The sequence below is a fragment of the Scleropages formosus genome, chromosome 3, assembly GCF_900964775.1.
Source record: "Scleropages formosus chromosome 3, fSclFor1.1, whole genome shotgun sequence".
Classification (NCBI taxonomy): Eukaryota; Metazoa; Chordata; class Actinopteri; order Osteoglossiformes; family Osteoglossidae; genus Scleropages; species Scleropages formosus.
In genome coordinates, this window is record NC_041808.1 from 22,561,419 (window position 1) to 22,578,444 (window position 17,026).

Genomic DNA, 17,026 nt, shown 5'->3' on the forward strand with positions numbered 1-17,026 from the left:
GAAGAAATTTCTATTAAAAATAAATGAATAGTTTATTTTCAAAAATGTGTAACTTGATCATTTGTATCATGAGGAGGCAATGTGTATAGAGATGATTTCAGCACAGAGCAAACCATTAGCCATTAAGAGCTTCCAGTCTTGACTTTGGGATTTTAATAAGATTTTGAAGTGGATGCATGAAGGGGAGGGTTTTGCAGTGCAATTTATATATTAGATTTTCAAAGTTGTGAATGGATGTCACTTACAGTATAGGATATAGAGAATACAGAATTTTTCCCTTTTTAAATGAAACTTTGCAATCTGTGGCATATTGTGAGTTTTCTTAGTCCAGTCCTGTACTGACAGTTCTTGGCCACTTACTCTATCAGCAGGATGCATCACAGCTACTTTGGGTGGTTTAACTGCACGGGTGGAGAGCAAAATAGTGACCTGTAAACACTGGAATGTGAAATACAGTACAAAATCTTCTTTCCCTCAAACGTGTCTGTTTTTCCTGTGTATGAGTTTTCGTTTGAGCTGTAAATAAGATACATATTATGCAATATGAATGTTATTTCAGTATCTCACCAAGTACAATTTAACAGTGTCCAGCGTTCTGGTATTTTAGCTATGAACCATTGACGGGATTCTCAAACACCAACAAATGGTGGGTGTCAGTAGTTTTCAAGTCTGCTCACTGAAAAAATGCCCTTTCATTTCTGTATTCTCCTGATTTCATCTTTGTAATTTACTAATTGTTACGTGACTACTTTTACATTTTAAATTTACATTTATTCATTTAGCAAACGCTGTTTGGAAAAGATGTACACCTATTCAGCAACATAGCTAGATTTATACTTGTAAGTTGAATGATAAGAAAAGCCTCTTTTGTGAGTTTTATCTAAATGAAGATTTTCAAAATGGGAAGTTACAGCAATCGGTTCTGTTACCTGCCAGTTGAGAAATACAGCAAAGATCATAACGGACACTAGTGGAATTAGTGGCACATAATAAACATAATGTTCACGTTTCAACTGATAAATTACAGAAAGTGCTTGATGCCATGTGTTTTTATGAGCAAGCAAAAGATTTGAAGTAATCGGGGATATCGCTGTCCAGTTTGCAGATGACCTTGTAGATTGCTTTCTTCCAGGAAGGGTCCGTGTCCTTGGCCAGTAAGATGGAGTTGAAGAATTGCTTCAGTGTAATTTCTGCAACCTCGAGAAACCTGTCTGGCACCTGCAGGTAGACATGGGCTGCACGGTAAAATCTGCTCTGCAATCCAGACAGCTTAAAGTGTCGTTTAGATGTGTGTTTTTGACACAGATTTTTTATCTCTTGTGTTCTAAATTAACTCTTCTTCTGGACACACAGAGGGGTACAGAATGTCTTATAGTTGGAAAGCTACGCTTTTATATTTTTATTTAAAAACAGTGTAATTGTTTAAAAAAAAAAGTATTCTTGAAGAGTATACTGTACTATAGAGTGGAGTAATTCGAAGGCACGTTGGTTGTTGCCTCCTGCTACTGTTTCCACTCTGCTCAGTAACGTATGTACAACATTCTAAATGTGTTCAGCGGCAAAAATGGTCTAAAATGTTCACAAATCAATTGTACTATGCTTTTAAATATTTATGATGATTTGTTGCCAAGTTGATCAATTATAGCTCATGTAAAGAATATTTCTGCTAGTAAGCGATATGAGGCCCCGTTACACACCACAATTTCACCCTTGTGTCCTCAGCTCAAGTAAGATGTCTTGCCAAATTTCATTGTTAGCCAATTGTCTCCAACCATACAGTTGATGTGAGGTGCAGCAGTATGTCGTACAAACCTGGAAGTCATTGGCCTTGTTGTAGTGCGCATTGAGAGCTCGGAAGAGCTCCGAGTCCCGCGACACGGAAAGGCCTTCTGCAGACGTGCCCCTTTCCAGCACAGCTCGCCGTGCAAACCTCTCCATCTGGATGTAGTAGAACTCACGGAAGTTGCTGAACCACTTAATGAGCTGTGAGGTGACACAGCGGGTGAACTGGAAACATGGGACAAGGTCAGTATGGAGCTGTTCCTGCGCAACACACAACACTGCTTCACGTGTGAGTATGTGGCTCATTTATGTACTTTTCTCTAGCTGTATGTCCTTCTTCCAGCCACTGGCAAAAACAATAAAAAGAACTGACAAAACAGTTTTTTTCAAGATGCTGCTTTGTGATAAGTCATTTGTTATTTCATGCAGGAAAATATGAAATAGCCAAAGGCCTGCTCGTGCAATGCCACCTAACTGTCTCTCTGAGCTTTCATTGTTCTGTGGTCAATAGCGAACAGGCTGGACAAGGTCACAGGTACGATTCTGTAGTTCAGCGCCCTGTAGCATGGGGCTACAGCACCTGGGCCTTTACTGATCAATGAGATGTACACGGTTGCTGGTGCCTGGCATTCGATCACCAGCATCGGTACCGGACTGCGGAACAGAGAAAAAGGAATGCGTACAGAGGAAAGGAAAAAGAAAAACACACAGCACCCACAGTGCTGTGCGATGGACTGTTCTGTCAAGGCTGCTTGGGTATAACCCAGTACAAGAAACACGCAGCGGTTCCTCCCCTTAAGAACACCGCAGACACTGGAAGGGCACCGCCTTTGCCATTAATTCACAATGAGTAAAAGTGTAGTAATACAGGTGCCACTCAATGTTTTTATTGGTTAAGCTCAGCAAAAACCTCATATAAAGCCATAATAAATAGAAAAAAAAATCTCAGTGAGACTCATTTCATAACTGAACTTCAATAAACAATTTTTTATTTTAAATGATTTTAAAAATGAAAAGAATCCATCATTTCCAGAACCTCTCAGTGAATCCCACCGGTTGATGAATTCATCTCATAAGTACTTAAGTTCATCAGCTTGTGGCCGCTTTCAGCTTTATTATGTGCGCAATCAAAACGTTAATAATGCAGACATCCCTTGAAAGTCTCAGATAAAGTTATGATAAAAAGCACATTGACTTTTGATTTTACTACTTTTAGCTACCTTACAATTAAAACTCATTTTAAAGGGCTGACAATAAAAATACATTGTCTCCACAAACTCCTATTTAATGACAGCTATTGACTTATTCATTCCACAAATGTGATAAAAATGCTATTAAAAATAAATGATCAGGAAAATGTTTGTACCTTTGAAAAATTGTAACCGAAACATTCATAACATGAGAATGGTTGCTTTAATTAAACATTAATTCCACAACTCAAGGCATCGGCTTCTACTAAATGTAAAGGCTTGTGAAAATATTACACCGGACTCTGATTCGGTTATACATTGTGCTCGACTGTGGGTTAAAAAGCGGATAAAAAAGAAAGTTCTTACCTTCACATCAGGAAAGAAGCACTTGAGAACGTTAGAGCTGGGGTAGCGGGTGTAGAAGAACATCAGCTTAGCCTTCTTCAGGTGGCTGGGGCTCAGACCTTCCTGGGTGCACCACAGTTAAAGCTGTGTTCTTCTGAAAGGCGTACGAAGAGCTTTCTCTCCCTACACTTTTTTTTTTCTCGTTATTATAGTTATATACGGTACGTATCAGCGATACAGTACTGCGTTCAAATATAAACAGTTGACAGTTGTTTTTATCTCAATATTTAGAGAGCTCTTTTGTTGACATTAAGAATAACAACATGTTTATCTTATGTCTGAGAGAAGGTAGTCAAAGTATAAGTATCTAGAATGAGTTTCTAAAAATTTTACTTAATGCTTAGTAAATGCTTTATTTTTTATAATTTGGCAACCAAGATATAATCTTCTAGTTCCCCATTTACATTTTATATTAATTTATTTACCAGTCTAAAGCAACTGAATAGTTATGTGAAAGAAATTCTTTGTGTTTCCTGTGGAAAACTATTCATTTTCAGGTTGTCCTGTAGGAAGCTAATTTTGATGCCATTTTACATAAAGGGCAGTTAATATGTTAAAACACTATTGCATTTTTCTTCCAACATGTAAACAATGTTATTGGTTCACCTCAGTTTCTGCAACTAAGTAAAAATTATGTAATTGATGTAAAATTGCAATTTTTTAAGTGAAATTATTTCACAGTAGGCAACAAATGTAGATTTGTATTTCAGCGGTTCAGTTTTTAATATTCCAGTGTAAACCTTGCCGAAGCATCTGTAAATGAGGTACGTTAAAAAAAAAGTACCTTTAGTTTGAGGTTTTCGAAGAATGATTTTCCTGTGCTTGTCCTTATGTCACACTGCATATGCTGGAAAGCCTGTGAAGGGGGTCACTGTGATGAAACACTACGAAACACTACGCGGTGCTGTTAACACACACATTAGAATCAGAACTGAGCTGGAGGAGAGGTAGAGAGAGTGGACGTCCCAAAATGTTACGCTAGTGTCAAACAAGCTGTTTAACACCATTGTCTTTTTGTGATGAAATGTTTCTGCTCACGAGAGGCTCACGCAGCAGTGTCAATAGGACGTCACTGTAATAGCAGCGTGTCGGCCGCTAAAATCTACCGGCCGTTAGCGGGACGTGAGGTCTGAGACAGGTGAATTGAAATATGAATACTTATTATATTACCTGCACTGGTGTAATGATGGTGATGCAGACTGACGTTTAACAAGTATTATACATAGCTGGACTTTAGAGACAATGATTTCAAAGAAGCTCTTTTTGCAGACAAGTATTTTAGTAGATAAATATTTGGACACGTTATATGATCGTTCACATGTTGCAGAACTGATGTTTCTAGGAGGCTCTTTTTGCTTCCTTCAGCTATCTTTCTCATATGCTCATTCATTTTTATTCCTCTTTTTACAGCCCAAAACTCATTACGCTGCTCAAATCACGGGAAACGTCGTGCGGTATCCCCGGATCAAAGGCAGCGTTCTCATTCGGGTCGAAAGCCCAGCTGCTCTGAATGCTGCGCAAGATGCCACCAGGCCGGTGACTCAAAACAAACTTATGAATAGCAGGGCGTTATTATGAAAAACTTCAACACATCAAAACGTGGAGCAAAAGTAACATTAATGCCGAGTGACATTTCTCTCAGTTATCTGCTGCTTTATGTTCATTGGAGCCTGTACCAGAGGGTAACTATCTCCAAGCACACCTTCTAAATGACATATATTATATTTAAAATGGCACGTGCTAATTTACTTCAAATGATTACATTCTTTAAATATAAGTCAGAGGAACAAAGTTAACTGACTGCGCTATGTGGTGTCCATCAAAACTGATATATAAACCCTACCTGCTGCTACACCTTACTCATGAACACATGAAATTGGACCACTTGAACCCAGCTCATTAGAGTGACAGTGGCTGTGGAGCGCCGGTTGGACGTGCAGCGCTCAGCTGTGTGCTGTGAAAGGATACGGTGAGGGACACACAGGGGCTCCTCTGCAGTGTCTCATCCTCCGCTTTGTTGTGAGGGATGCGGGGACGCTCTAGGGGCGTGGGAAGGGTCCCCACACTGGAGCTTGGCTTGGACCGCACCTTGTCACGGTGCTGGGGTATGTCCAGCGAGTGCGACGGAGACCCGTCTCCCACTGCGAGGCCACAGTGGGGGCTTCTGGGGTCGCTGTGGACACTACACCTGAGGAGGTGCTCCAGAAGCTGGTTCTCACCAAAAGCAACGCGATGTTCACATTTATATGGTGATGGTGGCATCTGGTAAGGTACCTGCTGGTCCTCAGCACGGTGGCGAATGGAACAGAGCTTGGGCACGACTAGAGACAGCGCCTCAGTCTGCTCTGTAGGGATCAGCACCTTGTCTGTGTCCTTATGCTCTGGAGGCTGAGCTGTGACCTCGTCCGCTGTGAGTGACGGTTCTCGGATGCTGGACACTTCCTCGAACTTCCTCTTTCCGCCCCCTAGCAGGCGTGAGGAGTCTTTGGCCAACGCAGAGGAGATTTTGTCAAAGACCAGGTCCACACTTCTGCTGACAGCCTTGGAGAGCTCTCGTTTCAGAGCACCTGACAGCTCTTGTTGCTCTTTGTTAGACATGATGATGTGGCGGACGCTGTCCGCCTGCTTAGTCTGTCCCGTTCTCGCTCCTTCCCTGCATTCACTGCACAGGTGTGCCTGGAGATGGCACTCGCGCTGCTGCTCGTCCCCGTGCCCATCCTCTCCAAGGTCTTTGCCGACGCTGCGCGACTGGACGAGCCCCTGCTGGGGTTGTTTGAGGAGCTTGTGCATGGCGTGCAGCTGCTGCCGGAGGGCACGGTGCTCCTCACCTGCGTGGCGGCTCCACCCGACTGCATGGGGCACCAGCCGCCTGCACTTCACGTCCTCGAGTTCCTCCTCCAAGTCCAAAGGGTGGGCGTCACACCTCTGGCAGCCAGTTTGCAGCCACCCCTTCCAGGACCCTGCCGTGCCTCGGAGCACATTCTCAACTCGTGCGTGCTCGGTCCAGCGCCGTTCGCTCGCTGGGAGGTCGTCCCGAGGGCCAGCTGGCATAGCGGGCCGGCTCATCGGCGACTGCGGCTCCGCGCTTCCTATGGACGAGCTGCCGCTCCAGACCTCGTGGCTCCGGTCGGCTGCGACGGCGCCGCATCCAGCTGCCATTCTGTGCCAAGGCCTCTCTGCTCGGGACGGTCTTCACTTATTGGAGAAAGGGGTGGAGCTCCTTTCAGCAGGAGGGCCACAGAACCGTGTCAGTGGGGTGACCGTGAGTCCTAGAGGTGCGGGAGCTCCGCCCATCTTCCAATACGTGTAAGCGGGCGACCGCAGGCGCTCCTCCGTGGGTCTCTCTGTACGGGCAGGGTGCTCGGCGCAGGAAGACCGAATCTTTCCGAGTCGTAAGGCTGCCTGTGACAGAAAAGGCATTTCATCACTAAAATACTTGCATTTTAGATGGAAAAAACACCTTCGCTGTGAAATTATAGTACGACCGTGAGGACACACGGAAAGTCACCATACATTCCCAGCTTTGGTACGAGTAGCTCTAACAGCCCTTTCCGAAAAAGGTTTTTTATCGTAATATTGAAAGACAAAGCTACGGAGCAAAGTTATGAAAACCAGAAATCAGTGAGTGGAGAACTAAATTTTCAGATAAACATTTACAGTACAGACCTCAAAACCTCCAGTCCCTTAGTTTTCAGGTATCACAGTTTCTTACATCTTTATTTTACATGTATTCATTTAGCACACGCTTTTTTTCCAAAGCGACGTACGTGATGATCTCACAGAAAATAACGTGTGCATTAGCAGAAAGACAGATGCAAACGCGTGATTCTAAAGTACCGTTCGTTTCTATCCACCATGAATCGATGCGCATCACGAGTAGCTGCATAAAACTTAAAGTTTAATCGACGATCCTTCCTAATATTTTTTATAAAAATAAAAATTTACGTTACAATTTTCGTTTTACATAAGGATATTATTTCATTTAAATAATATTTCATATTTCATTCATCAATTCAGGACACTTATGGAAATGAACTTAAATCTTAGGTAATCTTATTGTCCTTTACTAATTTTTTATAACCCTCCTCACTAACGCCACAAAACTCGGCTACTTCTCCATCGCGGCAGTGACGTCACAACTGGTCCGGTAGTGAGGCGAGGGGGGTGTTAGGGGGGTGTCGGAGGGGGGCACTTGACCCTTGTCTGAAGTCCTGCGGAGTTCCTCACTCTTGGGTCTATTGTAACTCCACTCAAAAGAAGAAAGTTAAGGTCTAATGCAACACAAATGCCACATAAAGAGTGAAGTACGACGCCACACACTTGACTTGTCTCTGACACGAAACTTGTGACTGAGCCGCCGGCGCACAAACAGGTCCGGCCTTTACTGGTCTCTACTAGTCGTGTCCGAGCAGCTCTGTGTCGGCCGTCCGAAGCCCCCTTCTTTAGTCCGCTCTAAGCGCTCGCAGAAACTCCAACTAAAGTGTTGCTACTTGGAATAAAAATGCGTAGACAAGATTTCGACCGCAACTCAACTGCCGACAAGTTAAAAACGACAACCGGTCCGTAATGCACAGCTGCGGTTGTTCCGCTGTTCCAATAGAGAAAATGTAGTTGAGCAGCAGCACCGGTGCCAGGCTCAACCGTGTGGCACAGCAGACAGTGAATGATCCAGAACAATACAATACAAATAGAATATGTCTCGTGATTTCTAAGCCAAAAAACCAGCACACGCGGGCGTTCGTCCGAACAAACTGGATGAAAATCCTCGAGAATTATGTAAATAAATAATTTGTAATCCTTGTTCTTGACACTACACTTAAACTAGAGTGCAAACACGCACTCGACTCGTACATACGATACGTACAGTTCGTGTGGGAAAAACGTAACAGAAACACACATCAGTACTTTCCGTGAAGGAGTCACGGTACACGGAGACCGTGTGTGCGTGAACTGAAACAAACGCTCCGTCAGACAGACGATCGTCTACTGTACTCACGTGCAGCTCCGACGACGGCCGCGCGGCGAACCGGGCACGTGCTGCGCGCGCGGCAGGAGGGGAGCGGAGCGGAGCGGAGCCGGAGGTGTGACGATATATGCAAATGTGTTCCACCTGGAAGGCTCAACGTTACAGCTCTTGTAGAAAAGGGTACAGTGGTGGTGTATAGCGTTCTACTAACACTGTAACTGGCTTGTATAACCCTGCCCCTATAAGTTACCTCGGACAAAGTAGATAGATTTCCAATGAACTCTATGAAGTGTTATGAGCCCACACACCTTATTCACCTACTTACACTGGCTCACTCATCCATACATCAGTGGAACACACTCTCTCTGTCACTCACACACTACCTGGACAGCATGTCTTTGGAGTGTGGGAGGAAACCAGAGCACCTGGAGGAAACCCATGCAGACACGGGGAGAACATGCAAACTACACACAGACTAAGTGAGGGTCAAACCCACGTCCTCTCGTACCACCCAGGCGCTGTGAGACAGCAGCACTGCTCACTGTGCCACCCACGCCCAAATTACACTGGAATAACAAATACTTCAGTTTTAAAAAGGTTGCTAGTTGTTATTTAATGTCTTTGTTTTTTTTTTTTTTTCCCTTTTATTCTCAGGGAAACAATGTGTTAGGACAAAGGGTGTCATCAGGTCAGTTAATTTTTCATGTGTCTCTGGTTTTCAGTAGTTACAGAATCCATTTCCAAAGTCTGAATTATCGGAGGGCTTTGTTTTTAATGAATATGCATGAATTGATCAGCAATTCATGATGGATCACCATCCAGAAGATGATAATGCCCATGAAGCACCCGGAGGTAATAAAATGCTTCCAGGAGGTTAAGTACACCTCACAATGGGCCACTTACACAGACAACACTGCACTGTACTCTCTCGAAATAAATGTTTTGATAATGAACTATTATTATTAGTTGATAACACTCCCCCTTCTTCCACTGAAGGCCCCCCAGCTTCTCAGCAGTCGCATTACAGCCACAATGTCTCTAAGTGCTCATTCTTCCTCTTCTTACCATAATACTGTACGTTACCATAGTATGTCTGTGCTATCGTTCACGACTTTTTGAAATACGGTACGTATATTCTGAAGGCCTCTTATTCTATGTGGCAGGTTCTAGACAGTTTAGTGTAAATAACATAAATGTAAAGTTTTTAGCTGGCAATAAGGAACTTTGCAGTTTAGCTGTTTTACATTCAGACTTGAACTACATTATTGTTCAGTTTTTTTCGACGGTGGCGCAGCAGGTAGTGCTCATACCGCACAGTTCTTGCACTGCAGATACAGACATGGGTTCAGATTCGACTCAATCCCTGTGAAGTTTGTTCGTGTGGGAATCCTGTCTTCCTGCGGGTTTCCTGAGGGTGCTCTGGTTTCCTTCCACAGTCCAAGCACATGTTACTGTATGTAGGAGTGCAGACCATTCTTACCTCCATGACTGTAAACTGCACCTGAATGAGTCCTTGTGAATGGCCTGCGATGGACGGGTGTCCCGTCCAGTGTGTACCCTGACTCACATGCAGGAGGGATAGGCTGTGGACCACCGTGACCCTGCATTGGACAGGTGCACAAGTGCTTACTCAGAATGGGTGGATGGACAGGAAACCTTTTATTTCTTTACGGCTGGCGTTTGAAAGGTTTCGTTCAGTGTTCCTGTTTTGTTTTCCCTTATCTGCACTCACAGCAAATCCTCAGAGTAACTAACTTTTCTCCTAACGTAATGCCCAAATTTGTGTTTTCGCTGAGATGTGCGTCGCTTTGGAGAAAAGCGTCTGCTTAATGAATAAATGTAAATGTAAATGTGAACTTGCTCTTTACAGCAGACGAACGTTCAGCTCCATCAGCGGCACTGTGCCTGCGCTCAGGCTTCTGCTCTCTTGCCTTCATCACATGTTTGAGATAGTTTTGTGCTACCGTCACACACGCACGTGTTCACTGTCCGTCTTCGGCCGCATTCTTCCATGAAACTATTTTAAGAAGATTATTTTGAGCTTTCAAATATGATATATGCATATTCGTGCCTAGATAGCCTCCTCCCCTGTATTTTAAAAATTTAAAATGCAGTACCTTCCATCTGGAGCAGCGACCTTCAGCTGGTTCTTCTTCCAGCAGGAGCCCAGAGGTGTTTTACAGGTGAAGCTGATCTTTATTTTGCTGGGCAGGACACTGCTTTAAAAACACCACTTAACAGTGGTCGCTTTCGATATTTTTCGTAAATATTATCGTGGGCCGCATACAGCAGAGAGGTGAGCCGGGCGCTGCTCTCCCCAAGGCGTGATAATAAATACTAATAAAAAGACCACATCCCAGCAGGGACTTCAGCCTCCCGTCTTCCGCCTCCCTTCGCCCCGAATAATGGCAGCTCAAGTGTGCGCAGCTGCGTTTGGGGTCCTTTACTGCTCCGTTTACTTTAATAATCACACGGCACAATGGACCCTAATGGGCATCTTTGTTTCCGTGCCAGCACCTACACAAATGCCCAAACAATGCCACCGAGGAGAAAACATGGAATTGATTACAGGCACAAAAACTCTTCGTGTCAGATTTCCATAAGAATGAAGGAAGCTTTAATGGGCATGAATAGGTGGCACAATAACGTAGGGTATTTTTAATTATTTATTTACTTTTATAGCCACTCAAGATTCCATTAGCAGGACGGAGATCGTTTCAATGTGCCATATGTGCTGTAAATGAGCATATGCGTGCGTGTGGACTGGTTTTTGCAAGATCTCGCTTGAAATTTGGCATCGGACTTCATAAGCAAGATGAGGCCTTTAAGTCTTTGTGTTCCGCCACATGAAAGCCGAGGGAGAACACAAACAGCACGTGAAGGAGCGCTGTTTTTGTTGGCCGCTTCACGGTGGTAATTTACCTAAATTATTCGCTCATTGTTTTTGCCTTCCTGTGTACGCGTGTGCTGGTCCTCATGCCTGATTCTTTCGTGTGACAGTGAGTGTTGTAATAATTTCATTTCAAGAGGGGCACAGAGGGTCCCTGTGGGCAGCTATGGGCTCCTTTCATCTGTGCTTGCGCTTTGTGTCGTGGGGTGCCGCGTGTGACGCCGGCTACCAACACGGTAAAAACATGCAACGCACACAGCAGGTCAGTTATTTGTTAGTGATTAATAAATTTAACTGCACTCCCAACTTAGATGGGCAGGTCACGTGGCACACATGTCAGACCAAGGGGGACGTGGGGGTGCGGTGACACAGCAGGTCTGGGTTTCGAGACCTGCTTGCGGTGCCTTGTGATGGACTGGCGTCCTGTCCTGGGTGTGTTGTGACCCTCCCGGGTTGCGCCCTGTGTTGCCGGGTTAGGCTCCGGTTCACTGCAACCCTTCCTGGGACAAGTGGTTTCAGTCAGTGTGGTGCCCCCAGATATACATTTCACGAGTACATACGTCAAATATTGGCCAGAATCTATAGAGAAATTTCACACATCTCAATAACATTTTAAGCAAACGGAGGTGCAGTGCTGAACTTGCTTCCGTGCTCCCCATTTCAAGTAGTGACCTTTGGTAATGAGGGTGGTGCTTAGTGAATATACATATAGTGAGTGCCTCTTTGAACTCGATTTCTCACATAGCAAAGCAGCTGCAAATGGCCCGTAGCAGCGAGCGAAAAGCATTGTGCGCTTAGTGCTGATGTGACATGAAAGCGAACATCTGTCACATCAAACATTAAAAGGCCACGATCATGTACCACTCTGGCCATCGAGTGAATCTGTGGCTCTCGTATTTTATTTAAAAAAAAATGAGAGAAAAACCATTAGCAGCAAGCACAGCTTTCATTCGTGCATTCTGCTGTCTTTAACACTTTTTTAATGACAAGAATGGACACAAAAGTAAACGTGGGGGGGAAACGCACGCTTGTTTCACAAAAGTATGTTTTCTGCTCACGGTTAGGCCTGCGAATTTAGCTGTACTCTTTTTCTAGGGCATTATTCCGGGTTCCTTCCCGAACGCTGGGTTCCATTCAATGTCTCCGCTCGGTCGCACCATTCAAATACGCATTTCGATTTACACAATTTGTTTCCTGCTGTCTCAGATGTAAATAAGATGCTAACTGAAGTGTTTACTGCAATACCTGTTTGATTCGACGGCTGACCAGAACCGACCTTTAGGCTTACCAAAATCTCTACAGAATAACCTGTATATGATTTCATCAAAGAGAAATATGACACGCAAGCTGATGGCACATGATTTGAATGAATAATTCACAACTGTATCAAATGGCATGGTCACAGTACTGTCCCTGCGAAAGGAGGAAACAGCGCCCCCTGCTGTCCGTACCTATTACTGTCAGCATTAATGCGGCGCAGCCGGAGATCCAGCGAAGGGCTTCGTTTAACCATCGCTCCCGCCCGAGTCACTCCGTGGCCCACAGAGCTTTGCTTTCTCCAGTTTCACATCAGTCTGGAGTGTTTTTTATTCTCCTTGCCCCTTCATCATGATGTCTTCATCAAAAAGCACATTTTGTTTGTTAAACATTTACAGGCTTAGAAACAAATGTTTACAAAGCACTTCAGGAACACTACTGATATTTGTCATGTTGCACGCAGGGATTCGGTCGACGGATTCAATAGCAGGTGCGTCTTTATTGTGGAAGGGGCAGACAAGAGAATGGTCGGAGACAGGCGAGGGTCGGGTGAGCTTCAGCTGTCATTTAGGGGAGCACGCGGAAGCCGGGGTCAGGAGAACGAAAGCAGCAGGTTGAGCAGCCAGGTGAATACAATACAGGAACAGGGGAGGAGGGATCAGGGAGATACACAGGGTAAGGGCACAGAGCAGTAACGAAGAGCTGCGGCTTCTCAAGTCGAGGTTCCGCGGTACGGGCCGTCCGGGCAGCCTCTTTATCCCCAGCCTCCCTGATTGGTCGCGGGTGCGGTCGTTGGGCACGCGGTCGGGGGCGTGACGCTAATACTGGGTAGGGCCTCCCTTTGCTCTCAAAACAGTCTCATCTCTTCGTGGCATGGATTCCACAAGATGGAATGCTGAAAACATTCCTCATGTTCTGGTCCTTGTTGATATGACTGCATTGCGCAATTTCTGCAGTTCTGTCAGCTGCACATTCATGCTGCGAATGTCCCATTCTAACACATCCCAAAGGTGTTCTATTGGTCACTGGAGAACGCTGAACTCGTCGTGTTCATGAAAGGAGTTTGAGACGACTTTTACTTTGTGACATGGTGCATCATCATGCTGGAAGTAGCCATTAGAAGATGGGTAAGTTGTGGCCATAAAGGGATGCACATGGTCAGCAACAATACTCACATAGGCTGTGGCATTCGAGCAATGATTGATTGGTATTAACGGGCCCAAAGTGTGCCAATAAAACATTCCCCACACCATTACACCACCACCACCAGCCTGGACTGTTGACACAAGGCAGGTTGAGTCCACAGATTCATGTTGCTGACATCAAATTCTGACCCCATCGTCTCTGTGCCTCAGCAGAAATTGAGATTCATCAGATCAAGCTACGTTTTTCCAGTCTTCAGCTGTCCATTTTTGGTGAACATGTGCCCATTGTAGCCTCAACTTTCTGTTCTTGGCTGACAGGAAGGGAATCCAACGTGGTCTTCTGCTGTTGTAGACCCTTCGTCTCAAGGTTCGACATGTTTTGCATTCTGAGATGCTTTTCTGCCCACCACCGTTGTAAAGAGTGTTTCTCTGAGTGACCGTAGCCTTCGCTTCAACTCAAACCAGCCTGGCCATTCTCCTCTGACCTCTCTCATCAACAAGCTGTTTCCATCCACAGAACTGCCACTCACTGGATGTTTTTTGTTTTTCTCACCATTCTGAGTAAACTCTAGCGACTCTTGTGCGTGGAAATCCCATAAGATCAGCAGTTACAGAAATACTCAAACCAGCCCGTCTGGCACCAACAATCATGCCACGGTCAAAATCACTGAGATCACATGTTTTCCCCATTCTGGTGTTTGATGTAAACATTGACTGAAGCTCCTGACATGTATCTGCATTTTATGCCATGTGCTGCTGCCACATGATTGGCTGATCAGATAATTGCATGAATAAGGAGGTGTACAGGGGTTCCTAAAAAAATGCTTAGTGAGTGTGTGTATACATATATACATATATATGAAACATGAAACGAGTCTCACCTTGGACAACATGGTCACCAATATATCTGTGTGGTGCAGTATAGGCCTACAGAGGGATGGCAAATGAGTGAATCCTGGTGTAAATATCTGCAATGCTACAATTCCCATGTGCCCATGAAGTCATACCAAGCATTTACACCCAACCCCAATATGGAGAGAAAGAAGTGTGAAACTTCCGGCGGAGTTTCCTCGTTTTTTGGCTTTGCGTTCAGCTGCTGAAGTGCTGCTGAAGTGAAGCAGTGAGAAAAATAGCCACGGACGACGAGCAGATGTCATTTTGATCCCTGTCACGATTACACTAATATTAATTAATTCTTATGAGAGCAGTGTCAGCACTGCTGATCCTTCACAGCCGTGCTTTTCTGAAATTTTGTACAACGTGGAATTTGAGCTACACCTTGTTTTATTTGCTGAATAAATAATAGCTAGAACTATGCCAGTTATGGGAATATTAAATAAAGGCAATGATTTCCTTTCTGTCAGAAATGGGAGAAGTCTTAATTTTGTCCTCTTGGAACTGTATTTAAATGATATATTCTTTCAGATTTTCAAAGGACAGTGTATTAACCCCTTCCAGAATGGATAATTGTGCTTGAAAGAATGACATTGACCAGGAGCAACACATACGCACAATAACATTGCAGAAAATTTCTTTACATGTGGTGCCACTTCAAGGCATATCGTTTATGACAGTAAACTAAAAAAATCTGTACATTCACTGCAGTCATAAAATAATATGTTTTGCTGGAACTGGCCATATCTGTTGGAGAATATGTGGAATAAACTTGCTGAGTTTAAGACGCAGTGATTGTTTTGTCATTAAGTGTTAATAGACATTAATTGTTCTGAAGCTTTCTTCATAAATTTCTAGTTTTCATGTTCTGTGCTTCCTTGTTAGGGAGGTTGAAGGCATCGTAGGGGTTTTAGCCACTACCTTATACGTGAAACATCCTGGGTTTGAATTGCCACTTCCACTGTGGTACTCTTGAGCATTTACTGTACATTTACATTACACTACATTACATTTATTCATTTAGCAGATGCTTTTCTCCAAAGCGACGTACATCTCATAGAAAATACAGCGTGTTCATTACACTGGCAGAAAGAGACATAAATGAAGATGTGTGATTCTTAAATCTATCTAATCTACGTGATTCTTAATCTACTGTAAACTACACAAGTAAAAGTTACCTAGTTTTATAAATGGATGATGTTCAGAAATTGTAATATCTGCATTGTAATTTCTCTTGAACAAAAATGCTGGACAAATAAAAGCGGAAAGGCATGAAGGTGAAGACAGAAATGATATGGAAGGGATTAATAATGTTTTGTTATTGTTTGATCTTAATTGTAGCCCAAATTCACAGCAGTACCCCTTATTGTTGAATGTACCTCAAATTAGTTGTATGTACACATGTCCTTGGACAGTAAAGTCTTGTTTTCTCTTATCCTTTCTATATCTTCTCTGTTTTTTGTGCAGCACTCACACTGTCCCCATGAGCTGGGTTGGTAGGAGGACATGATACCCGAAATAGCTTTTAGTGGGAGGACGAGGGCATCATGGAACTGAACGTATCCAGTGCCCCTCTCTGACTCTTAAAATAGTCCCAAGGCCCAGTTCGGCTCCACTCAGATCTCCCAGCTTCAGCTGCATCCATGGGGAGCATTCCAGGATGAAGGGAAAAGGAATATAGGGAACAAGCATTCATATTAAGGAGGGTGCGGTGGTGCGGTGGGTTTGGCCTGTGTCTGCTCTCTGGTGGGTCTGGGGTTCAAGTCCTGCTTGGGGTGCCTTGTGATGGACTGGCGGCCCCTCCTGGGAGTGTCCTGTGTCCCCTCCAGCCTTACACCCTGCCTTGCTGGGTTAGGCTCTGGCTCACCGTGACCCTCATTTGGGACAAGCGGCTTCAGACTGTGTGGGGGTGTGTATTCATATTAAGCACTAAGTGTCATATGAAGCCTATAAATCAATATTAGGCTCCAGAATCTAATAATCCAGTAATGGATCACAATTTCTCTATGAAGGATTTTGTTACCTCTGAAATATTAGTGTTAAGGAGTTCTTTTCAAGTGGAAGAAAAAGACACGAGTTCAGTTATGAGTGAAGTGATCAGTAATGGGCACATCAGTATGCCTTCAGAAGCTAAATGACAAAGCTTGCAGCAGCCTGTGAAGCTGTGCTCCACAAAGTGCTCTCCTCTAAAGAGATGCGGTTAATCTTTTAAAAACATATCAAGTATGTCTTTACTAATAAGCTTCAGTTTTTAAACTCCAGACTTGCTTTAGACTTTGTTGCCAAATTCTGTATGATTGGTCCTTATATGTATGTCTCAGACAGATAGTCCAGGAATGTCTGGATATCTAGATATTGCTCATTAGACATTCCAGGGTCCATCGTCATGTCAGAAACTATTCCAAAGGGAAGGCATGTCCCTCAGGGCACTTGTGTCCCATTTTTAGAGTAGAGGAAGTTGGCCTAATTTGGGAAGATTACTGCAGTAAGATTGCGG

At 44.1% G+C, this 17,026-nt stretch overlaps 1 protein-coding gene across 2 annotated transcripts; it reads right to left on the minus strand.

Annotated features, from left to right (window-relative positions):
- Window positions 1-9: 9 nt before the first annotated feature.
- Window positions 10-8,438, minus strand: LOC108936650 (prospero homeobox protein 1-like). 2 transcript variants are annotated; one of them, XM_018756158.2, is made up of 5 exons: window positions 8,374-8,438; window positions 5,346-6,779; window positions 3,339-3,440; window positions 1,813-2,007; window positions 10-1,218 (listed from the first exon to the last, which is right to left on the minus strand). In XM_018756158.2, exons 2-5 carry the CDS (start codon window positions 6,534-6,536, stop codon window positions 1,051-1,053), a joined length of 1,656 nt encoding a protein of 551 aa, XP_018611674.2. In that variant the 5' UTR covers window positions 6,537-6,779; window positions 8,374-8,438; the 3' UTR covers window positions 10-1,050. The 2 variants fall into 2 exon arrangements, with proteins under 2 accessions (XP_018611674.2, XP_029105877.1); XM_029250044.1 differs by lacking the exon at window positions 8,374-8,438 and adding an exon at window positions 7,044-7,114.
- Between the last annotated feature and the right edge of the window lie 8,588 nt (window positions 8,439-17,026).

What these genes read in the sequence shown, in the direction of transcription:
- LOC108936650 (XM_018756158.2), bottom strand. Translation starts at nt 6,536, where the DNA reads ATGGCAGCTGGATGCGGCGCCGTCGCAGCCGACCGGAGCCACGAGGTC. An exon ending in GCCCCTGTGTGTCCCTCACC is followed by an intron (nt 3,441 to 5,345) that starts GTATCCTTTCAC and finishes TGGTGCACCCAG; the next exon opens with GAAGGTCTGAGCCCCAGCCA. An exon ending in ACAAGGCCAATGACTTCCAG is followed by an intron (nt 1,219 to 1,812) that starts GTTTGTACGACA and finishes GTCTACCTGCAG; the next exon opens with GTGCCAGACAGGTTTCTCGA.